The 25,992-nt window shown below is 30.5% G+C and overlaps 3 protein-coding genes across 5 annotated transcripts in view; 2 read left to right on the top strand and 1 right to left on the bottom strand.

Moving 5' to 3' along the window:
• The window catches only part of Np (serine protease notopleural), a 43,090-nt gene that overhangs the window by 534 nt on the left and 16,564 nt on the right, over positions 1 to 25,992 (top strand). The gene's annotated exons all lie outside the window — the stretch shown is intronic.
• On the top strand, positions 192 to 23,755 carry LOC141535097 (uncharacterized). The gene is made up of 7 exons (XM_074254887.1): positions 192 to 323; positions 421 to 2,892; positions 4,264 to 4,545; positions 10,556 to 12,871; positions 15,235 to 17,985; positions 20,363 to 20,382; positions 22,283 to 23,755. Exons 1-7 carry the CDS (start codon positions 317 to 319, stop codon positions 23,753 to 23,755), a joined length of 9,321 nt encoding a protein of 3,106 aa, XP_074110988.1. The 5' UTR covers positions 192 to 316.
• On the bottom strand, positions 18,517 to 25,634 carry Npf (neuropeptide F). Its single transcript, XM_074254806.1, has 3 exons — positions 25,478 to 25,634; positions 21,116 to 21,399; positions 18,517 to 18,852 (listed from the first exon to the last, which is right to left on the bottom strand). The coding sequence occupies exons 2-3, from the start codon at positions 21,322 to 21,324 to the stop codon at positions 18,579 to 18,581; spliced, it is 483 nt and encodes a 160-aa protein (XP_074110907.1). The 5' UTR covers positions 21,325 to 21,399; positions 25,478 to 25,634; the 3' UTR covers positions 18,517 to 18,578.

The raw sequence follows: 25,992 nt of genomic DNA, 5'->3' as shown, positions 1-25,992 counted from the left end.
CAGTTATTAAGCAATAAATCAAAATTCTATTTTTACCCGTAATTTACTTTGCAAATTCAATGAACGCTTCTATCTAATTTCTAAGAATTTATTAATAGCTGATATTAAATTACATTTTATAGATCATTATTATATTTATAATTACCTTGATGTACAAAAGATTATAATTGTTGTTTTGTTTTATGAAGAATTGATAAGACAATGCAACTTTATAAAACCGCGATTGTCTAACAACAAATTCAGTTGATAATAATTCTTACAGTGGTGAATATATAGACATAATTAATTAATAAATTATTTTATAATTAAAATAAAAATGCAAAGTAAGTAATTGCTTTTATATACTTTAATAAAATAAAATATTAACAGCCTATAATTTTAATAATTTATGCTTGATTATCATCATAAATTTTTTAATAGATCATTTTACGTTATCTACTGTCATCCTGACAATAAAACTGGTAAGCGCATTCACTGCCGACAATGAAATTCCAACAGAATGTCCGCAAGTGGACCCAATTAACACAACCATTCACATTGCTCACGAGCTTGACTGCTCGAAATTTTATTCCTGCTCGAACGGTCGTAAAATCTTGATGTTGTGTCCTTTGATGGATGGAGCTGGAAACAGGCTGCATTTCAACCCCAAGTTACAAGTTTGTGATTGGCCGTATCGAGCTGGATGCAATGTATCTGCTAGTACTACTGCAGTACCTACGGAAGCAACAAGTATAGGCACAGATAATTCTACTGAGTGGGTGGTAACCACTGAGTCGACGGAAGCTAATAACTCTTCAAAAATAACAGAGGCTACTACGGAAGTTGTTACAGAATCATCAACTAGTCAAGTATCAACGGTAACTGTGTTTGCAGGATCTAATTCTACTGTGACACAAGCTACGACGACGACATCTCCATCATCAACGGTTCAAGAAACTGAAACAACTTCTAGACCTTCAGAATCAACAACTGTTACAACTCAGAAGCCTTCAGTGCCGAGTTCTACAGAAACAGAAGCTCAGCCATCAACAACAACTCAATCAACGGTCCAAGAAACTGAAACAACTTCTAGACCGTCAGAATCAACAACTGTTACAACTCAGAAGCCTTCAGTGCCGAGTTCTACAGAAACAGAAGCTCAGCCATCAACAACAACTCAATCAACGGTCCAAGAAACTGAAACAACTTCTAGACCGTCAGAATCAACAACTGTTACAACTCAGAAGCCTTCAGTGCCGAGTTCTACAGAAACAGAAGCTCAGCCATCAACAACAACTCAATCAACGGTCCAAGAAACTGAAACAACTTCTAGACCGTCAGAATCAACAACTGTTACAACTCAGAAGCCTTCAGTGCCGAGTTCTACAGAAACAGAAGCTCAGCCATCAACAACAACTCAATCAACGGTCCAAGAAACTGAAACAACTTCTAGACCGTCAGAATCAACAACTGTTACAACTCAGAAGCCTTCAGTGCCGAGTTCTACAGAAACAGAAGCTCAGCCATCAACAACAACTCAATCAACGGTCCAAGAAACTGAAACAACTTCTAGACCGTCAGAATCAACAACTGTTACAACTCAGAAGCCTTCAGTGCCGAGTTCTACAGAAACAGAAGCTCAGCCATCAACAACAACTCAATCAACGATCCAAGAAACTGAAACAACTTCTAGACCGTCAGAATCAACAACTTTTTTAACATCATCAACATCTCAAACCATCACCACCAATCAAACGGAAACAACAAACACCACCATCACTCAAATCATCAGCACCACCATTCCCACCATAATCACCACCGATGACTTTGACTCCAATGAAACAATCTCCACACTGCCTACTCCACTTCCTGAATGCACATCAAGCGTATCTGGAATTTTATATCCACATGAATCTGACTGCTCTTTATTCTACAACTGTGACCACGGAAGATTAGTTCTATTGAGTTGTGCCCAAGGACTCTATTTCGATGGACCTCGTCAAGTCTGTGTGTGGCCTCACGAAACTAATTGTTCGAAATCAACATCACTTAATCCTTCTACGACAATTTCTTACACTTCTACAATAAAATCCACAACAGCATCAACTAACATCTCAGATTTATGTCCTACTGACAATTCAAACAATGGGGTATTGTATCCCCACGAATGTGTATGTAGCAAATTTTACGTCTGTACTAACGGACAACTTGTTTTGAATCAGTGTCCTGCTGGCTTGAATTTTGATTCCAAATTGAACATTTGTAATTGGCCAGAAAACGTCCAATGTCAATCATCTTCATCGTCATTGTCTTCAACAACTGCTAAATTGTCAACGACGACATTGAGTAACCTAGTGGAAACCATAAAGCCCATAGAGCCAAATTCAACCGAATCTAGTAACTTAATCGACCTACCCGCGGTGTCAAAATCTGAGTGCCCAGAAGATGGATCTGAACCCCTGCTTCCTCATGAAACTAATTGTCGGCTTTACTACGACTGTAAAGACGGTGAAAAATGGTTGAAGGAATGTTCATCTGGATTAGAATTCAATCCTACGCTTCAATTTTGCGATCGACCTGAACTCGCTGGATGCTCCAATTCGGAAAGCAATCAGAAAACGACTGTCCGAAAAATTGAAACTTCTGAGGCAGTAAATGAGACTTCTGAGCCAGTTGTTGAATCATCTACTTCCAAAAATGAAACTTCTGCATCAGATGCATGTTTAAAACCTTGTCCCGTGAATGATCCCATAGATTATACAGTTTTGGTTGAACATCAAAACTGTTCAAAGTTCTGCAAATGCAGCCATGGGATTCCCTACGTCTTAAACTGTCCACCAGGCCTTCAATTCAATTCATTGGAACAAACTTGTGATTATCCCGAGAGAGCTGATTGTAAAAGACAACCAGCTTATTAATTCTGCTGTTAAAAAGTATTTACAAATATGATCTCTTAGATTACATATAAGCTAGCACTGCTATTGTAATTTATTGACTTGATTATTTATTTATCTAAATATATGATTGATGCATAAGTCTTTTGTATTTTTTTTTACCTTATAACCTTGATCTAAAAATGAACAATTTACTATGCGTGACATTAATTTATCCCTGTTCGTGTTGCTTTTGTATTATTGGAAATGTGTATTTATAGACATTTGAATAAATGGATATGGAAATTTATAAAAATTAACATTTGATTTTTTGGAAATAACAATAAAAGTATTTAAGTAAAATTAGACATTAATATAAATGGATATTTATGAAAATGGATAATAATATAAAAAGACACCAATAAAAATTGAATAAATGGAACAGTCACTTAATGAATATATAATTTTATGAACAATTAAAAAAATGGACATTTAAATTTTAGGAAAAGTGAATAAATGCCCATCAATAAAAATGAAATCTGTAAAATTGGACATTTGAATAAATGAACTTTGATAAAAAAATACTTACTTAAATGGAAATTAGTAAAAATTTAATTTCAAATAATTATAAAGTTGATAAAATTGATAATTATAAAATTAGGGTTTTTGGCGTGCGTAAAGTAAAAAAGATATCAGAAGAGCTGGGAACTCGGATACCAAGACATCTTCTTTGTAGATTTTTGCGAAAAACGCTAAAATATCAATTAGTTCATTAAACTTAATTATTTGTAATTAAATTTAAATAATTTGTCCATTTTGATAAATGTCCATTTATATTAATGTCTAATTTTACTTAAATACTTTTATTATTATTTCCAAAAAATCAAATGTTCATTTTTAGAAATTTCCATATTCATTTATTCAAATGTCCAAAAATTTAAATTTTCAATAATACACAAAAGCAATACGAACAGGGATAAATGAATGTCACCCATAGTATCTAAAGGTAAAATATATTTTAAGCAAATACAAGATTATTTTAAAACAATACAAGTTATTTCCATTAATAAATAAGTAATTGCGAAGTATTTAATGTAAATAAATATTGCGTAGTTATTCAATACTTGAAATCGACTCTAATCTTGAATTAAAAATCATGTTATTAAATTTGGATCTTTAAAATACATTATAGTGATAAGATTACTCCTTCGCTATACATATATTTCGTGACAGTCGACTGTCTATTATTCAGTTAGATTTTTGGCCATCATATTGTCGATAAATATTTCTTCTAAGAAAGAATGATAAATTAATTCTTTCAATTTTAAATCAAATGTTGCGTTTTTTGGGTGAGAATTTTTTTTATTTCATCATAATTATAATTGATAAGTAATTGAATAATTTTTTGTAGTAATCACCATAATTCTTGGAACTTCCGCATTGGAAAAATTTAACAGAGTTGATAACAGTTGTGTCGGAACATGTCCTGATGAAAACCTTCCTAATGCTGCGATACTTTTGGCGCACAGTAATTGCTCCAATTATTGTCACTGCAACCAAAAAAAGGCTATTGTCAAAAATTGCGATCCGAATTTGAGATTCAATTCCCGCGATGGAATTTGTGACCGTCCGGAAAAGGTTGAATGTCATGTCAGAGGAACAGACGACTTCGGTCTTGATAATTCAGCCGGAAGTGAATCGGAAGAAAATAATTTTATCATTATTTATTGCCTGATTTCTATTATTTGGCTGATTGGAATTATTTTTATCATTATTTTTGGTTGTAATCACACTAAAAAATTTCGTTTTAATTTTTGGCGATCTAATTAACAAGTATTGTTGTCATCTATCAGGAAATAATTATTGCTTAAATAATAAAAAAATTTAATATGAATAGATAAGATGCGTTTTATAAGTTGGTGATTTATCATTTTCGATTGATAATATTTAAAATGTAAAATAAAAATTAATTCCTTTTCGCCGAAAAAAAATAATAGCGATAAAACTTTCAATTAATTTTTTTTTTTTTTTTTTCAATATTTATTATATTAATTTGTATGAAAAAATTTAATAAATAAATATTTTAGTACCTTTAAAAAAATTTATTGACTAATTTTTTTGATAAAAAGATTCTAAACTTGATAATTAGTTGAGTATAAATCATTGCAATTTTATAATTTAGATAAAATTTTTTATCTTGATTTATCGATAAAATTTTTATCTTATTATTTCGAGAACTTACAAACTTTTTCAATTTACAAAATCTTAACTGATTATTTAATTTGTTAAAAAAAAAATGAGCTAAATTACAAAAAGCTTTTAGTAAATTTTTATTTAAATATAAAATTAACTAGCTGTTACCTGCCCGCTTCGCTGGGCATTTTATAGAATTGGATTTTTAGATCTAAACTTGAAATTTAATTAGAGTATTGTTTTGATTTTCACAAATTCCAAATTTTATCGAATTAGCTTATACCTTTTATCCATATAATTATTTCATCTAATATTCATTGTAACTTAATCAATATGCAATCATTATAATGTTTGCATGGCTTTTTTTCAAAAATGAATAATAATTGACACGAAGAAAAAAATTTGAAATGAGAACTTGGAGTCTATAGGTGCTATAGCTTGGAAATTAAAAATTTTTAATGTTAACACCCACCTTCGCAAACCCCTGTGAGATGAGCTATCGTAAAAATTGCCCATAGAATTTTTCTACATCTCCTACAGAAGATTCCTACCAAATTTGGAGTCGATAGGAGCTATAGTTTAAAAACAGGAATTTTTCATTATTAACGCCCCCACAATCCTCTTTGGGGTAGAATATCGTAAAATTCGTTCATAAATTATTTTTTCATCATTTACAGAAAATTCCTACAAAATTTGGAGTCTGTAGGAGTTAAAGCTTGGAAATTAAAAATTTTGATTGTTAATACCCACCCCCGCAACCCTCTGTGAGGTGAGATATCGTAAAATTCGTTTATAGATTATCTCTACATCTCTTACAGAAGATTCCTACCAAATTTGGTGTCGATAGGAGCTATAGTTTAAAAACGGGAATTTTTCATTGTTAACGCCCCCGCAACCCCCCTTGTGGGTAGAATTTTGTAAAATCCGTTCTTAGCTGACCTCTGTTCGGCAAAAGGAATATTCTTGCCAAATTTCACGTCTCTAGGTCTTATAGTTCCAGAGATATCGTGATGAGTGACTATATCTATAGAAAGTCTCTTATACAGGGTGTCTCTGAAGTGGCGGGAGTAATTGTTGGGGTCGATAGAGAAAAAAATACTGAATCGAAAGTTCCTGAGCCAAAAATTTTTTTGGGCCATAGAATTTGAGTTATGAATTAAAAACGATAGCCAATCAGAAGCGCGCTATTCGAGAAATGAAAATGAGCGGGGAAGTAGAGGAGACGCGAGAGTGAGATGCTGCAATAGCAGCTTACTCGCTCACACAAAGCCGAGCATGAGAGGGGATTGTGACGCTATGAGCCGAGTACGTAAGTGTGAATGAGTGGATGTATGAGGTCGCAAGCGGACGGCTTAATGTATGAGTGTGTGTCCGTGTATCGCAGCATTATTGGAGGCGTTGTAACGCTGAATTAAAGCTAACCGGGTACTCTAAGACAGAGGAAAAAATTTTAATTTTTATTTTTATTCGAAAAAATTTAATAAAAAAAAATAAAAAGGCCCAAGATTTAACCAGACCCACAGAAACGGAGAGTAAATTTTTAATTCTCATTTATTTTGCTGGGGATTATTTTCAAATACAAAAAAAAAAAAAAAAAAGGCTAAGATTCAACTGGAATCCAAAAAGAGATGGATGAAAAAATTTTATTTTTTATTTTTAATCAGCAAAATTATTTTTCTTTAAAAAAGAGCCCAATCTCGACTGGAGCAAGAAAAAATGATTGAAAAATTTTATTATTAATTTTCAATCAACAAAATTATTTAAAAAAAAAATAGTCCGCAGACTCAACCGGACCCAAACAAACAGATAGATAGTTTTAATTACTTATTTATTTTGATGGGAATTATTTTAAAAAACGAAGAAAATCGCCCAAGACTCGACCGGACCCAAAAAAAAAAATAAATTGAAAAATTTTGTTTTCATTTTCAATCAGCCAAATTAATTTCTTTTCGAAACAAGGCCCAATCTCAAACAGACTAAGAGAAACTAATTAAAAAATTTTATTTTTATTATTAATCAAATATTATTTAAAAAAGAAAATAAGCCACAGACTTAACCGGACTTAAACAAACGGATAGAAAATTTTTATTACTTACTTAATTTGCTGGAAATTATCTTTAAAAACGAAAAAAATGCCCAAGACTCCATCAGACCGAAAGGGAGATGAATAAAAAAATTTTACTATTCATTTTTAATCATCATAATTAACTTTTTTATAATAAAAGGCTCAATTTCGACCGGACCCAGAAAAAATGATCCAAAAATTTTATTTTTATTGTTGATCATCAAAACTAATTAAAAAAACAAATGAGGCCCTAGACTCAACTGGACCCAAACAAACGGATAAATAATTTTTATTACTTATTTATTTTGCAGGAAATTATTTTTGAAAACGATAAAAATGCCCTAGACTCGACCAGACCCGAAATAAAATAAATTGAAAATCTTTGTTTTTCTATTTTTAATCAGCAAAATTATTTTCCTTTGAAAAAGGGCCTGATCTCGACTGGAGCAAGAAAAAATAATTGAAAAGTTTTATAATGAATTTTTAATCAACAAAATTTTTTAAAAAAGAAAAAAATAGGCCCCAGACTTAACTGGACCCAAACAAACGGAAAGAAAACTTTTATTCCTGTTTTTTTTGTTGGGAATTATTTTTCGAAACAAAAAAATTGCCCAAGACTCGACCGGACCCGAAAAAGATAAATCGAAAAATTTTATTTCTAAATATTAATTAACTAAATTATTAAGAAAAAAAAATAGACCCAAGACGCAGCAGGACCCAAATAAACGGATAGAAATTTTTTATTACTTGATCACCAAGATTAATTTTCCTTGAAAAGAAAGGCCCAATCTCAAACAGACTTCGAATAACTGATTGAAAAATTTTATTATCAATTATTAATTAACAACATTATTCTTAAAAAAATTAATAGGCCCCAGACTCAATCGGACCCAAACAAACGGATCGAAAACTTTTATTTCCCATTCATTTTGCTAGGAATTATTTTTAAAAACGAAAAAATGCCCAAGACTCGACCAGAGCCAAGAATAGAAGAATGCAAAAAAATTTATTTTCTCTTTTCAATAACAAACAAAAATTTATTGAACAAAAATCAGCCTAATCTTGACAAGACGATAAAAACTGATTGAAAAAATTTATTATCAATTATTAATTGACAAAATTATTTCAAAAAAGAAAATAGGCCCCAGACTCAACCGGACCAAAACGAACAGATAGAAAATTTTTATTACTTATTTCTTATGCTCGGAATAATTTTTGAAAACAGAAGGAATTGCCCAAGACTCAACCGGACCCAACCAAACGGATGGAAAACTTTCATTTCTCATTTATTTTGCTGGGAATTATTCTGTAAAATAATTTTTCAATTAATCGTCAGGTAAAATGTCAAAAAATAAATTAAAACAAACATTGAACTCAAGTACCAATAATTTTGATATTTTAATTAAAATTATTTTTTAATTAATTGACAGGTAAAATGTCAAATAAGGAATTGAAAAAAAAAATCGCTCTCGAGTCCTGATAATTTTGATATTATTATTAAAATTATTAATCACTTAATCAACAAGCGAAATGTCAAATGATAAATTAAAAAAAAAAATTGAACTCAAGTCCGAATAATTTTGATATTTTTAATAGAATTATCTATCAGTGAATTAACAGGTAGAATGTCAAATTATAAATTAAGAAAAAAATTGAACTCAAGTCCGAATAATTTTGATATTTTTATTAGAATTATCTATCGGTGAATTAACAGGTAGAATGTCAAATTATAAATTAAGAAAAAAATTGAACTCAAGTCCGAACAATTTTGATATTTTTATAAAAATTATTTTTAATTAATTGACAGGTAAATAAATAATAAATTAAAAAAAAATTGAACTCAGGTCCTGATAATTTTGATATTTTAATTAAAGTTGTTTATCAATCAATTGACTGTTAAAATCCTGAATAATAAATTAAAAATAAATCGCACTCATGTTCTCATAATTTTGATCTTATAATTGAAATAAATTTCTAATGAATTGACGGGTAAAATCCCAAGTATCAAATTAAGTAGTAATCGCACCCAAGCCCTGATAATTTTGATATTTTAATTTAAATTATTTATCACTTAATTGATAGGTAAAATGTCAAATGATAAATTAACAAAACATTGAATTCAAGTCCTTATAATTTTGATATTTCAATTTAAATATTCTTTTTATTCACTGACAGGTAAAATGTCGAAGAAAATATGAAAAAGAAATGGCATTCACGTTTTAGTAATTTTGATATTTTAGTTTCCCTTTTTCTTAGCAAAGAAATCATTTCAAAAAAATCTACAGGTGTTTCGGCAGTTCAAGGATAACTTTACTTTAATGTTATTAGTTTGCATTCACATCATTACACTTTACTCCTTTTATTAAGCAATTAAGATTCCAGTTGAATCTTAGCCTTTTTTTTTTTTTTGTATTTGAAAATAATCCCCAGCAAAATAAATGAGAATTAAAAATTTACTCTCCGTTTCTGTGGGTCTGGTTAAATCTTGGGCCTTTTTATTTTTTTATTAAATTTTTTCGAATAAAAATAAAAATTAAAATTTTTCCTCTGTCTTAGAGTACCCGGTTAGCTTTAATTCAGCGTTACAACGCCTCCAATAATGCTGCGATACACGGACACACACTCATACATTAAGCCGTCCGCTTGCGACCTCATACATCCACTCATTCACACTTACGTACTCGGCTCATAGCGTCACAATCCCCTCTCATGCTCGGCTTTGTGTGAGCGAGTAAGCTGCTATTGCAGCATCTCACTCTCGCGTCTCCTCTACTTCCCCGCTCATTTTCATTTCTCGAATAGCGCGCTTCTGATTGGCTATCGTTTTTAATTCATAACTCAAATTCTATGGCCCAAAAAAATTTTTGGCTCAGGAACTTTCGATTCAGTATTTTTTTCTCTATCGACCCCAACAATTACTCCCGCCACTTCAGAGACACCCTGTATAGATTGAATACCATAATAATTAATCAAACCTGGAGTTTTTTAATTATTTAAATTTGAAAACGCCACTTCAATTTAAAAATCAACTTCCATGAAGATCAAAAGTCAAGCGTTTGTCACTTGATCAACTTAAATAATAATCTTAAATATTTAGTCATCAAAAATGAATGATAAAATATAAAAGATTAAAATAACTCAGCGGACATTCACTCTAATAGGTCTCTATATTAATTTAGGATAAATTCAGCACACGATAAAGATAATAAATCGCACGTATTAAGACACCTTTAAATTAAAATGATTTATCGTGTTACCGCCCTATCAGTTACTTTTTATCAATAATCACTAATCAATCCTCGCATATAAAAAGAATTACAATTTTGTTTTATCCTCACATTAAATAGTTCTCTGATTGTTTCAATTAAAATGTTTAAGCTTTGGGGTGAGTACTTAAATTCAATTTACTTTAAATTAAACAAAAATCAAATAATTTATATTTTAGCACTACTTGCGATCGTCGCTCTAAACGACATTGCATCGGTCTCAACAATCGAAAATTTCCAACTAAACCCGCCGTTTGAATTATCAAAAAATATCGAGCGAATAGCGTACGATTGCTACGGCGAATGTCCAAACGATCAATTGACCAAAATTTTCCTTCTCGCTAATCGGGACAAAACAAAATACTGCAATTGCAAGTATGGAATTCCGTATTTACAAGAGTGTCGTTCAAATTTGGTGTTTAGTCTCGAAGAAGGTGAATGCTTAGATCCGATGCTTATTAAATCAACAAACACAACCAATTTAACCAATTTGGTGCAATCACTTTGGGAAAAAACATCAGCGATATTTGGTTCTAGAGGCAATTCATCCCAAGAAAGAGAAAATGACCTGAGATGTATTGGAGTATGTTCAAATGATATTGAGAACGTAGCAACCCTCTTACCTCACCAGGACTGTTCCAAATTCTGTCTATGCAAAAACGGCAATACAAATGTCAAAACTTGTTCGGAAAATTTGGAGTTTGATGCTGAAGAAGGAGCTTGTGTCTCGCATGGAAAATCACAGTGTAAAAATTCAAACATCCAATCTAAACCATCTTATGATTGTGTTCGAAAATGCCCTCCAGTCGAGAATTTGACCGGTGCAATGTTAATAGCTCACGATGATTGTTTGAAATACTGTTTATGCAAAAAAAATGGTGCTGTGATTGTCAAGAATTGCCCTAAGAATTACCATTTCAGTCCTGAACAAGGAACGTGTCTTAAACCAGAAGAAGCAAAATGCGATCGCTTACACGGAACAGTTACCACTCTTGATGGATGCATTGGCAGTTGTTCAAATACAGAAGACCCTTTTAAAGCCTGCTTCCTTGCCCACGAAGATTGTAACAAATATTGTATCTGCAGAAATCTTAACATCACTGTGAAAAATTGCCCTCCTGGTTTGCACTTTCACCTAGAATCTCAAAAATGTACAAAGAAGGAAGTAGCTGGATGTGAACCGCCACCAGTAGGATGTATTATTGAATGTCCTCCAGTGTTTATCGACAATGTAACTTGTTCAACAGCTCACATTGACTGCGATAAATATTGCTTGTGTGTTGATGGTCGTCCTATTGAAAAACACTGCCCAGAAGGTCTTCACTTTAGTGTAGATGAGGGGATTTGTGTTGATCCTATACCTGCTGGGTGTAATACAACAACTCCACCACCAACAACAACAACTACGACAACTACAACTACAACACCAGCGCCAATACCCGAAGGTTGTTACCCATCAGAATGTGATCTTGATCCAAACAAAGCATGTTTTATCAAGCATTCAAATTGCTCGATGTATTGCAAATGTTATCAGGGAGAAATAACAATAGTTTCTTGCCCCGAAGGATTACATTTCAGTTTAGATTATCTTGAATGTGTTAAACCTGAAATTGCTGGTTGTGAGAATCCAAAAAAAGATCCCTGTGATCATACATGCGATCTAAGTAGAAATTGCAAATGGCCTACTGATGATTGCACGAAATTTTGTCTGTGCAATGATGGTGAGATGACTCTTGAAGATTGTCCAGACGGTTTAAATTTCAGTCCTACAATCGGTATGTGTGTAAGACCGGACATTGCTGGGTGTGACAATTTCGCCAATACCACCACAACGACGACGACAACACCGGCACCGGCACCAGCAGAAGGTTGCAATAATCAATGTTACGTCGACGATGATCCCGACAGGATTTGCCTTGATCCCAACGAGGACTGCACTAAATTCTGCGTTTGTCACAATGGACTTATGACGGTAGAGAACTGTCCCACGGGTTTGCATTACAATCCAGAACTCATGATATGTATGGACCCAGCAATCGCAGGATGTGTACCCTATGATTGCATCGGCGAGTGTCCTGATTACGAAATCCCTGGCGTAGCTTGTATGCTGTCTCACGCCGACTGCACCAAATACTGCCACTGCATCCGCGGCAATCCTGTAGTCAAAAATTGCTACTCGGGTCTGCACTTCAGTTGGGACCTCGCGCGTTGCGATGACCCGTATATAGTCGAGTGTGACCGGATTAATGGAATCGGTCCTTCTTCATCGACCTCTTGGTTACCTCACGGCAGTACGGATTATTTCAATCGCCATTTTTACGCTAAAGAAATCGACTCGGAAGATTGCGTTGGAAATTGTCCTTCAGAGGATATTTTTGATATCGCTGTTGTTCTGTCGCATAAGGATCAGTTCAAATACTGTCATTGTATCAAGGGACGGACTTACGCTGAACTCTGTCCAGGAAATTCTCGGTTTAATATCGCAGAGGCTAAATGTGTCAATTGAAAATAATTATTAAAAATTTGATACTATAATTTTAAAGCTTTTAGAAATTTTATTGTTTTATTATTATTTAAGTTTTTAATATTAAATGTTTTTATTCATTTATTCAAGTATTGTATTTATATTTAATGTTTATTCAATACTTAATTATTTTCAACCTGTGGATTCAAATAAATCATATGTTACGTCATTCGTGATAAAATAAAATAAGTTTAATTAAATTTTGCGGTATATATAAACAGAAATCAATAATTGGAATCCTTTGTACGCATATCAACACTATTATTGTTGTTTAATTAAAATAATAAAAATGAGACTTAGATTAGCAAGTACTTGACAACATTTTTATTTATTTTTTTTTTTTTTAATAAATTGAGTATAAAAAATTATTTGTTTCATTTTTTGGAGTTTCTGAAAATGAAATTTTTTTAATAAATTTTTCTTGCTATAATTTATTTTTTAAAACAAATTCATTGTAGAAAACATAATCGGAAGATCATTGACATATTTTTATTTTTCTTTAATAATAAATTAAGTATAAAAAAGGATTTGTTTTTAATTTTTTTGGAGCTTCTGAAAATGAAATTTTTTTAATACATTTTTTTTGCTGTAATTTATTTAAAAAAAAAAAAATAATTGAGGAAAACATAATTGAAAGATCATTGATACACAATCAAAAATTTTACGTCATTGTGTCAAAAAATTTTGTGTTAAATATTTAACACTTTTATGTGTGAATTTAACATTAATTGTGTTAAATTAACACGAAAAAGTGTTAAATTAACACAAAAAAGTTTTAAATATTTAACACTTTTATATGTGAATTTAACATTTATTGTGTTAAATATTTAACACTTTTGTGTATGAATTTAACATTAATTATATTAACTTAACACGAAAAAATGTTAAATTAACACAAAAAAGTGTTAAATATTTAACACAAAAATTTTTAGTACAAAATTTTTTGACGCACTGACACAAAAGTTTTTACTGTGTTTTAATTTAATAGTGCTTGCTGTCCAAAAAGTACTCGAGCGGGGTACAATCGGAATTTTGAGGTAAATCGCAGTTTAAAATTTTAGAATTGAAATAAAGCGTCGGAGGACAATCCATTTCGTGATAGCGTCCCCAATTGCACAGACAATATTTAGAGCAATTTAAATGAGAGTATATGATAAATTCATGGTTAGATGAGTCGCACTCTCCCAATGAACATCCGTCAGTACGTACATTCATCTCTGGTTCTAAATAAAGCTTCCCGCTGCCAAAATCGATCCGCGGAGATCCCGAGATCGATATTACAATCATCGAAAAAATAACTACAAACAGATAAGATTACTTGTTAGATTTATTTTATGAATCATGGCTCAGGAATTATCTTAATTAGATTATCCGTTGATTAAATTCTCATGTTTAATATCGCAAAATAAAAATGATAACTTACTTATAAATTTACTGCTAGACATTATAAGTTGTAATCAATAATATACTTTGTAAAGACTGTGTAAAACTATTCAATGATAGATTAGAGCTCTTTTTATACTTAAATATCGACCAACTGGATAAAAATAACAAGCCCTACTCTATTTCTATTGCTTTATAGTTTTAATAGCTCTGTATAGACATCTAAATTTATTTAATACGAAGAAAATATTTATTGGAGGTACTTACAAATTTTATTTATAGTTTCATTGATTTGTTAACCGTTAAAATTAATAAATGATTTTTTATTCAATCTTGTTCCTGTACAATAGATCGATAAAGACTCACCTGATTTTTTACAAAGAAATAATAATAAAAATTCCCGCTTAGTAATTTGTAATTATATTTATTAAACTTAAATATTTAGATCGAGTTTTTTTTTATAACATTAATATAATTATTTCTATTTAAAAATCTTTTATTTTACATCAATTAAAAGTATTGCCCAATAATTCTACAAACTGATAAAAATAATTTTTTACTAATATAAATTAGCTATAATTTTTAAAATAAATAAAAAAAAATGTAATTGTGGGCTACGTTGTACAATTAAAACTTGATAAACCTCAGTCGGATCAAATAAAGTAAATCTAAAGTAACATTGATAGGTGTGAGTTTACTTAATAAATACAACCAGAGATATCATTTATTATTTATTAAATTTGGGAATTAAAAGATTAAAATCTAGTATATAAATTGAGGTAAATTAGTTCCGCCTGTCATTATTAAATGTATTATTCTTAGTGTTAGACGATATTAACATAAATCTAAAAATTAAAAAATGTTAAAATTTTTGGGTAAGTTATCAAATTTTTACACTTTAGTTGATTTTTTTTTTTAACCATTAACAATTATTAAAATAATTTTCAACAGTGATAGTATCAACAACAGTATTAGGCACCGTATTATCCTACCCGTTCAACGCGTGCATTGGAAAATGTCCAGAGTCAAAAAATCCATGTAAAAATCCAACTCTTCTGGCTCACCAAGATTGCACTAAATATTGTTTTTGCAATGACGAATGTCCGACGGTAAAAAAATGCCCAGGAAATTTTCACTTCAGCCTAGACGAGAGCATGTGTTTGCCAGTGGAATTAGCCAAGTGCGACGATCGTAGAAATTGCTTAGGAATCTGCCCGATTGTTTGGAACACCGACAATGTACTTCTTTTGCCGCATTCTAACAGCAGTAAATTCTGCCATTGCCGTGAGTGGGGTGTACCGATCATTAAAACCTGTCCAGAGTCTTTAGTATTTAATAGTCAGTACGGTCAGTGTGTAAAACCCGATCCAGATTGCCATCATCAGGAAACTGAAGCGCCTACAGTTGGCAGTACGGATATTGTAGTACCTACAACACTCCCTCCAATTTTTCCGATTGTTCTTGGTGATCCAGAATATCTCTCGAATGTCTGGCTGATGTCAACATCCGCCGATTCAGTCTCCGAACATGAAACCACAGCTGCTGTTAATGGAAATGATGCAACTACTATTTTTTCAATTGGAGGTAATCTCTATGTAAATAATAAAGATGAAACTACGGGATCTGCAGAAGAACAGACGACTGTTGCCGGAAATGATGCAGTCACTAATGAACCAAAAATTGAAGGTTTAAATACTACTGCATCCAATATTGACGATGCGACTACAACAGAGGCTGCAATTAAAGGATCTTCGACAGTTTGTTCATGTCAAGATAATGGAGTACCGGATAATAAAAATTTAGTTACTGATGCACCAAATTATGACGATTCAACGACATTGAATCCAAAAATTGAAGGTTTATATACTACTGCATCCAATATTGACGATGCGACTACAACAGAGGCTGAAATTAAAGGATCTTCGACAGTTTGTTCATGTCAAGATAATGGAGTACCGGATAATAAAAATTTAGTTACTGATGCACCAAATTATGACGATTCCTCAACGACATTGAATCCAAAAATTGAAGGTTTATATACTACTGCATCCAATATTGACGATGCGACTACAACAGAGGCTGAAATTAAAGGATCTTCGACAGTTTGTTCATGTCAAGATAATGGAGTACCGGATAATAAAAATTTAATTACTGATGCACCAAATTATGACGATTCAACGACATTGAATCCAAAAATTGAAGGTTTATATACTACTGCATCCAATATTGACGATGCGACTACAACAGAGGCTGCAATTAAAGGATCTTCGACAGTTTGTTCATGTCAAGATAATGGAGTACCGGATAATAAAAATTTAGTTACTGATGCACCAAATTATGACGATTCAACGACATTGAATCCAAAAATTGAAGGTTTATATACTACTGCATCCAATATTGACGATGCGACTACAACAGAGGCTGAAATTAAAGGATCTTCGACAGTTTGTTCATGTCAAGATAATGGAGTACCGGATAATAAAAATTTAATTACTGATGCACCAAATTATGACGATTCAACGACATTGAATCCAAAAATTGAAGGTTTATATACTACTGCATCCAATATTGACGATGCGACTACAACAGAGGCTGAAATTAAAGGATCTTCGACAGTTTGTTCATGTCAAGATAATGGAGTACCGGATAATAAAAATTTAGTTACTGATGCACCAAATTATGACGATTCAACGACATTGAATCCAAAAATTGAAGGTTTATATACTACTGCATCCAATATTGACGATGCGACTACAACAGAGGCTGCAATTAAAGGATCTTCGACAGTTTGTTCATGTCAAGATAATGGAGTACCGGATAATAAAAATTTAGTTACTGATGCACCAAATTATGACGATTCAACGACATTGAAGTCAAAAATTGAAGGTTTAAATACTACTGCATCCAATATTGACGATGCGACTACAACAGAGGCTGAAATTAAAGGATCTTCGACAGTTTGTTCATGTCAAGATAATGGAGTACCGGATAATAAAAATTTAGTTACTGATGCACCAAATTATGACGATTCAACGACATTGAAGTCAAAAATTGAAGGTTTAAATACTACTGCATCCAATATTGACGATGCGACTACAACAGAGGCTGAAATTAAAGGATCTTCGACAGTTTCTTCATGTCAAGATAATGGAGTACCGGATAATAAAAATTTAGTTACTGATGCACCAAATTATGACGATTCAACGACATTGAAGTCAAAAATTGATGTTATTATCCCCACTGTTGCACCAAAAATTGAAGATTCAACGACTCTAAAAACGGACGTAGATGTTATTATTCCTACTGTTGCATCAACATCGAAATTAATGCCAGTTGAAATGACTGCAGAACCAAAAACTGAAAATCCAACTACGTCAAACGATCCCAAACTAAGTATAGTACCTTGCAACTGCACACAAACAGTATTTAGTGATACTAACCTACCAATAATCAAAGAGAAAGTACATATCGATGATTACTTTTCATCAAATGTTGAACATTGCATCGGACTGTGTCCTCGTGTAAATGTCATTTCTCGTACAACACACTTACCTCATTTAGTCTGCACGCAATATTGCACATGTGACTGGGGTAAACCGACTGTTATGAAATGTCCTGACGATCTACATTTCAACAGAAAACTTCAAGTTTGTGACTATCCTATGAACGCTAATTGCTCTGGAATAAGAGCACTCACTAATTGTTAACATAAATAATTTATTTACAAAATAATCTTCAATTTATTCTTTGAGTTAAAAATTTATATACTTAAATGCTTACAACTATAATTATAATATATTATTTATATTACAGTCTCTAGATTTGTTTTTTTTTTTTTTTTTTTTTTTTTAGTATTTTTGTTGTAACAAATAAATTTAAAAAATTATTCATTTATTGAATTTGTATAACGTAAAATTATTTTTTTTTCTGTTTCATTCTATCCTGCTGTAGTTATCAGTACGTTATTTATTCTAGATAAAATTGAAATACAACAAATATATGTATATCTATATATATTATAAATATATGTATATAAATACGTATACCTAATATCACTTTATTTTAATACCTAATATCATTTTATTTAAAAATTTGTAAAATTAAAAGTGATTTTTTTTATTTTTAATTAAATGTATATTATTTTTTTTAAATAAAATGAATGGTAAAAAAAATTAACAAATAAACTTTTATTTTAATTTAATAAATACTGTCAATATTTTTAAATCAATTTGCACAATAGCCAGAACATTATTCAAGTCAATTAAAATTTCTAATTTTCAATAAATAAATAAAAATTAATTTTTAAAATGATATAACCATCTTCGTAATAATGAATTAAATAATACTCTCGTATGAATATTTATATTTTTTTTATTTTCTTGCTTAACACGATTATCATGGTATATTTTGTGCCCGGTGTCGGCTGTTTTTTCAATCTTAAATACTTTTTCTCGCTCTCGATGTTTATCTTTAACACTTTCAAGTGTTTTCATCAGTGAATTAATAATCACACGTGTGTGGGGACGATCGTGAACAATTATCGTTGGGATTACTCCCCTTTTTCCATACCTACGACAATAATCAAACAACAAATATTAAAGTAACACTTTGACAAGCTACGTAAACTACTTTATTATTCTTTAATAAATTCCAGAGTTTATTATTTATTAAAGATATCAAAAGAATTTTTTTTTTTAAACTAAAGTTCTCGCGGGTAATAAGGCCTAAGTGATACACAGACAGAAAAATTTCTTGACTGGAGAACAAAATTCTTGGCTCAAGAAAATTTTCGGATGTCTGAAGGAAGACCGAAGACCTTTAAATATATAAATATTATTATATTATTTGTCAGATTTTTATACAGAAAAAAAATTTATTTAATAATGATTATTACACAGTAAAAAAATTTTGCGTCAAACAATTTTGTGTTAAAAATTTTTGGGTTAAATATTTAACACTTTTATGGGTAAATTTAACATTTATTGTGTTAAATTAACACACAAAAGTGTTAAATATTTAACACAAAATTTTTTACTGTGTATTTTTAATTTGATACAATTAAAAATTTGACAAAAATTCTCAAGTTTCTTATTTAAAATTGTTATTTTTTCGAATTAAAAAAATTTTTTTTCAACAAAAAAGTTACACAGAAAAAAAAGTTTCTTGACTGGAGAACGAAATTCTTGGCTCAAGAAAATTTTCAGGTGCCTGAAGGAAGACCGAAGTTGTGTTGGCCGAAGTAAAAATTTTTCTTGAAATTCTATTTTTGGTGGAAGTAATTTTTTCTTCATTCAAATTATCATAAATACTTGATACAATAAATTTTTATATTTGATCAAGATTTTTAGATACTTAAGGGAAGCAGCGCCACCTACTTCAGATAAGAAAAAAATTTTTGCACCTTGAGAAAATTTTTCTCTTGAATATTTGATGCCCATTTTATATTATTTTAGCGTGCAATTATACACATTGAATGAAAAAAAATGATTCAATATTATTGGATCTTCCGATTTGACATGTTAGTCATTAAAAATATTAATAAAAATTTACTATCGAGATATTTAATTTTTTGGTGCAAGAGAGAAATTTTTTCAAGGCAAGAAAATTTACTCCTATGAAGAACAAAATTTTTTAGGGCAAGAGGCTGAATTTTCTCAAAACAAGAAACTTTTCTTGACTTAAATAAATTTTCTTGGAATAAGTGAAATTTCTTGTGTCAAAAAAAAATTTTTGTTTCGCTCAAGAAAATAATTAGGAAGAAAAATATTTTCTTGGTTCAAGTGAACCTTTTTTTCTGTGTATTGTTGCTCAATTTAAGTGATGATTGATCTCTAATACCAATTTTATCAAGTATAGTATAACTATTTCCAGTATGTATAATCCGCAGGCCTTATTACCCTACCGTAGTAAAATAAGGCCTATTCGCAAGATTTTTGAAAAAATTAAATTCTGAGTTTGTTTATGGTGGAAATTACGATTACTCCATTATATTTTATGGCTAATGTATTAATTTAAAAATTAATGATACATTGCAATAATTAAATGCAATATTTTCGATTTTTTTCAAAATCTCCCTTAGCTAGGCCTCATTACCCACCGGTACCTTAATTCGACAACCATAGTGATTATAAGTTATTAAATTGTGATTATAAACTATCAAATAGTAATTACAGACTTTTTCCTTCAAATTTTTCTTTAAAATTTAAAAATCTTTTTTAATTTGTTAAATTTCTCAAATATATCTTCTCTTTGCAGATGCTATGTATTCACTGATAAAAAATTTATGTTGACTCAAGAGATATTTTCTTGATCTAAGAATTTGAATGGGAAGACAAATGATTATTTTGCTTTAAGAATTTCTTGTCTTGATTTAGATTTTCTTGGCTTAAGAGCTATGTTATCTTCAATCGATACATTTACTTTTTCATCCAAAATAACATTATCGTTTAAAAAACTTAAAATAATTCATCAAAGTATATTTCAAAAACTAAATAGTCTTTAATTGTTATACCGAAAAAAAATTATTTCTTGGAAATAAGTAAATTAATGACTCAAAAAAAAAAAAAAAAGCCATTCTTAACACAAATCGGTAACATCTTGAATCAATGTTATCGCCTATCTTGAACCAAGAGACAAAAATTCTTGAAAGAAATATATCTATATCTAGTTTCAAGAGTTCAAATTTTGAAGAAAAAAAGTTTCTTGAATCAAGATTGTTTTTCTATCAGTGTTGTATAAAATCAGTAATACTAAAAATTCTACACATAAAAATGTAATCATATTGTTGTAAATTGCCGAAGGCGTTTCTTTACAAATGAAATAAAAAAAATACCTTGCTTTACTACTGACAGTATAATAATCGCGTACAACATCTAAAAATTTCCTCAATTCATCGGAACTGCCCAACATTTTTGGCCTCGTGGGTCTAGACATGGTCTCAGGCTCATCGCAAGTCACTCCTGACCCAAAAATCCACGTGGTTAGAACAATAAGCGCCAGCGTTGAGCCAATGTTCTCACTTAGCCTCATAATGCGATTCATAATTTTAAAATAAATAAAAATAAAATAAAATTGACTGATTTAAGTACAGTGTCAATTTGAGTGTCGTTATCAGGCCTAAAATAGAAAAAGGATTTATATTAGTTTTGGGTACCTGATTATCTTAGATAAAGTTTCGAGATATGATTTATCATTAACAAATTAATTTAAAGATATATTAAATTGATGGCCGTGATTTATAGAATGCTCTGAGTAATTTTTAAAAGATAAATCGCATCAATACTAATGATTGTGTGGTTCTATATATTTTTTTATATCAGTTAATTTTAAGTGATTGAGGATATATAAAAGAGAAAAGAAAAATTTTATTTATCAGAAATTGTCAGAGTTTCTTCGTGATAATATTTTATTATGTCGCGATTTATTATCGGTAAGTAGTTTACAATTAGGAAATAAAATTTATTCTGAAAAAAAAATTAACAAAGTTGGGTCAAAAAATTAATTTGTTTCAAATTTTATTTTGTTGCAAAAGATATTTTAATTTTTCTATCAGTAATTTTTTTGTTGAAAAAACGTTTGTTAAATTTAGGAAAAAACAATTTTTAATAAAAATTTGCAAGTTGTTTATTTAAAAATTTATGAAAAAATTTTAAACAAATCGACGCTCTAATTAGTAAATTGTCTCTCAATTTTAGAGAATTTTCCATTTATACAAAAAAACAATTAGTTCAAAATTTATTATCACTTTAAAAAATAAATTAATATACAATAAAGGAATAATTTTTTGGTTTGGATAATTCAAATAATTTATGGATTGACTATTGCAGCATCAAAATGTAAAAAATCACTCTCTGAAAAATAAAGAGTTAAATCAATTGTTAATTAGACCGTCGAAATTAATTTCTTGTCACAACAATGTCAATTTTTTTTACAAAAAAATTTTTTCTCAGTGTAAATAATTATCAAATTTATCAAATATTGACTCTAAAAATAATTTATTAACATTATAGTTTTATTAATTATCTTTTCTGGCGGAACTACGGCCTCAGAAGAGTGTATCGGAAAATGTCCCGTCCAAACACCGATAAACAGTTCAATAATATTTTTGGCTCACATGAACTGTTCAAAATACTGCGTGTGCGATCACGGCCGACCGATTGAAATGCCTTGTCCACCAAATTTGTATTTCTCATTGGAATTCAACACCTGTGCGGACCCCTCGCAAGCCAATTGCACCTCTCTAACATCAACAACTCCAATGACTCCTCAACAGACTGAAGATCCGGAAAATCTTCCAAATTTCTTGTACCTCAATTCAAGACCTGGAATTCGCTACAACACCTACTGCGCCAACCCATTGGCCGACTGCCGTGACAAGGTTCTGAATTGCATCGGGAATTGTCCTAGCACTGAACTTCCTCAAATTCACCTGCTTGCTCACGAAGACTGTACCAAATTTTGCCGCTGCAACAATACAGAACCATGGACCAAAAATTGTCCAAAAGGTTTTCACTTCAGTCTTGAAGAAGGAATGTGCTTAGAGCCAGAAGAGGTTCAATGTGACCGCGTTAACGGTATTATTTCAACGCCGGGGCCTTTTAATGTGACTTATAAGTGTGCGAGTGAGTGTCCAGTTTATAATAATCCCGATTTAATTGTTCTAGTGGCTCATGAACTTTGTGATAAATATTGTCACTGTAAAAATGGAATTGCTGAGGTTAAAAATTGTCCATTGCATTTGCAATTCAGTTTGCCGCATGGAACTTGCGTTGATCCTAATGAAGCTCAATGTTTTAATAATAATGGTTCAAAACCTTCCACACCTTCAAAACCTTCAACACCTTCAACTCCTTCAACACATTCTACCCCTTCAACTCCTTCAACTCCTTCAACGCCTTCAACACCAATTCCCCCAGAAAAACCAGACAATTCAGGTTGCATTGGTAAATGCCCTCTAAACAACAATCCAGTACATACATCTCAATTGCCCCATATTAATTGTACCAAATTTTGTAAGTGCGATTGGGGAAAACCTTCAGTTATGAATTGTCCACACAATCTTCACTACAATCCAATTTTTGAAGTTTGTGACTACCCTGAATCAGCAGGATGTATAAGAGATCAAAAAGCGCATCCAAAAATTGAATTAACCAGAAATTACAGAAAACAAAACGCTTCTACAGCAGATTGCGTCAAACCATGCCCATTAACGAATCCTCAGAATCAAACTGTGCACCTGGCTCACAAAGACTGCACCAAATTTTGCAAATGCTCTTTTGGAAACGCCTGGGTGATGGACTGCCCTAAAGATCTGTATTTCAACCCCAAAGAGCAGGTCTGTGATTTTAAATTCAACGTTCACTGCGACGAAAGTGGACCGTGGGTAAACGAAGAAATTAATGGAAACAATATTGATCAATCGCTAACCAATAACTCAATTTTATATAAATTCAAACACTTGTTTGGTCATTAGATAAAAATATGCTTTGTTGCTTTTAAAATTTATTTATATATTAATAATTATGTGGGTTTAGAATTTTAAAAGTTAACTAGACTGACATTTTTATGAGTATCGAAAACCCGGAAGCCAATATCGTTAATTTGTTATTGAATTATAAACGCATCACTTTAAAGTATACTTTTAATGTCATTGTAACCATCAACTAAATTTAGATTGTTAATATCGAACAAATTGTTTTTGTTTTAGTTTTAAAAATAGGAAATTATTTTTAATGATTGTAGTTGACAGTGGAGATCAATGTGTTAATAATATATTATAAATAAAATTTAATTAATAGACAATTGTCTTGGTTGATAATTAAATGTTAAGATGATGGATCATCCGTTATTCGGGATTGAAATCGATTGTACAAACAATACTCGGTTATATTAACAAAGTTTAATTTATATACTTCTAACATCATATGTTACCACTATTTGTACTATAAATATACTAACCGCGACACAATTGTCTTACTTTATACTATAAATAATATATATGGGGTACTCCGTATCTAATCGACCACTTTTGAACCCGACCCCTTTAGATTTTGCTGAAACTTTTCCATCCTTTTCTACGCTTTGAAAAACATTTTTCAGAATTTTTGAGAATTTTTTTCTCCAACGTCAAAAAAGTTATGAATTTTTCAAAAAATGGCTTTTTTATTTTCAAATAGCCATAATTTTTTTAGAAATTGAATTTTGGGTACCTTTTTTTTTTTAATTTTTTGTTTTTGAATGAACTTTTTGAAAAAATACACGAAAAAAATTTTAAATGATCAATTATATAAAATAATCGGTTTTTTTGAGTAAAATCGTCATTTTTTCGAAGTTTGCCATTTTTTTTTCTTTTTCCAAAAAAAACTTCAATTAATTTGACAACTATCCTCGCTAATCCCGGAGTGGGCCGATTTTTTTTATTTATTTAAAAAAAAAATTGTCAAATTTTCAATAATGGAAAAAAATTTTTTTCCGTAAATTTTATTTCTATATTTTAAAAAAAAAAAAAAAAAAAAAAAGACAAACTTCAAAAAAATGACGATTTTACTAAAAAAAAAACCGATTATTTTATATAATTGATCATTTAAAATTTTTTTCGTGTATTTTTTCGAAAAATTCATTCAAAAACAAAAATTAAAAAAAAAAAGTCACCCAAAAATCAATTTTTAAAAAAGTTATGGCTATTTGAAAATAATAAAGCCATTTTTTGAAAAATTCATAACTTTTTTGACGTTGGAGAAAAAAATTCTCAAAAATTCTGAAAAATGTTTTTCAAAGCGTAGAAAAGGATGGAAAAGTTTCAGCAAAATCTAAAGGGGTCGGGTTCAAAAGTGGTCGATTTGGTATGGAATACCCCATATATTACTCTAGTTAGATAAGTATTTGTTTGTAAAATTTTTTGTTGATTTTTTATTAACTTTGTTTATATTTTTAGAGGGTTAATTATTTTTTTTTCTAACGATAATAAAAGTATCGTAAAAACTTCTCGGTTAATTAATTTAGTTGGAGTTGTGTCACTTGAAAATTCACGGCACATCACATCACATTTTTCGTGAAAAATATTTATATAAATTTTTTTTTTCTTTTATTGAATAATAAATGCAATAAAAAAATTTTAAGCACAATTTTTTAACACTACTTGCTTAAAATAAATTACACTAGTCCACAAAAAATTGAAAAAAATTTTATAACTTACCTGTTGAATTAATTCGAACCACTTAAAAAAAAAAAATAATTTTTTAATCTATTTTAAGAACAGTAATTATAAAAAATGATTGCGAGTACTTAGAAAAAAAAAAAAAAAAATGAAAAATTTCCAAGCTGCAATAAACTGCAACTGAGGTAGATGCTGACTCGACGATTGCAGATATAACGGTGAGAAGAAATGTCCCGCGTTATCCTTCATATATATATCCTTCGTAAATATATATACGAGTGTACGTAGGTTGAATGGTAACCCTTGTACTACGCACCCTCGGGTTACTTTTTGCGCAGGGAACAGCCAATCACAGCAGCTCTTGCTATCAATTCACCAGCTATTTTCACCCCCTCCATTCTCGAGCTTTCATTCACCTATAAGTATATAAATACTTTACTAAAATATATACTCATACTACTTTGGGATAAAACTTTTTCCTGTACTAAATCCACGTGCCAAAATATTGTTTTTTTTTTTTTTTTAATAAAAATCATCTATGATTGCTCGAAATT

Source organism: Cotesia typhae, unplaced genomic scaffold, assembly GCF_013202065.1.
Source record: "Cotesia typhae breed Kobodo isofemale line unplaced genomic scaffold, CoteBio_Ctyphae scaffold_13, whole genome shotgun sequence".
Lineage (NCBI taxonomy): Eukaryota > Metazoa > Arthropoda > Insecta > Hymenoptera > Braconidae > Cotesia > Cotesia typhae.
The sequence above is the reverse complement of the archived record's forward strand: the minus strand, read 5'-3'. Positions and strand labels throughout refer to the sequence as shown.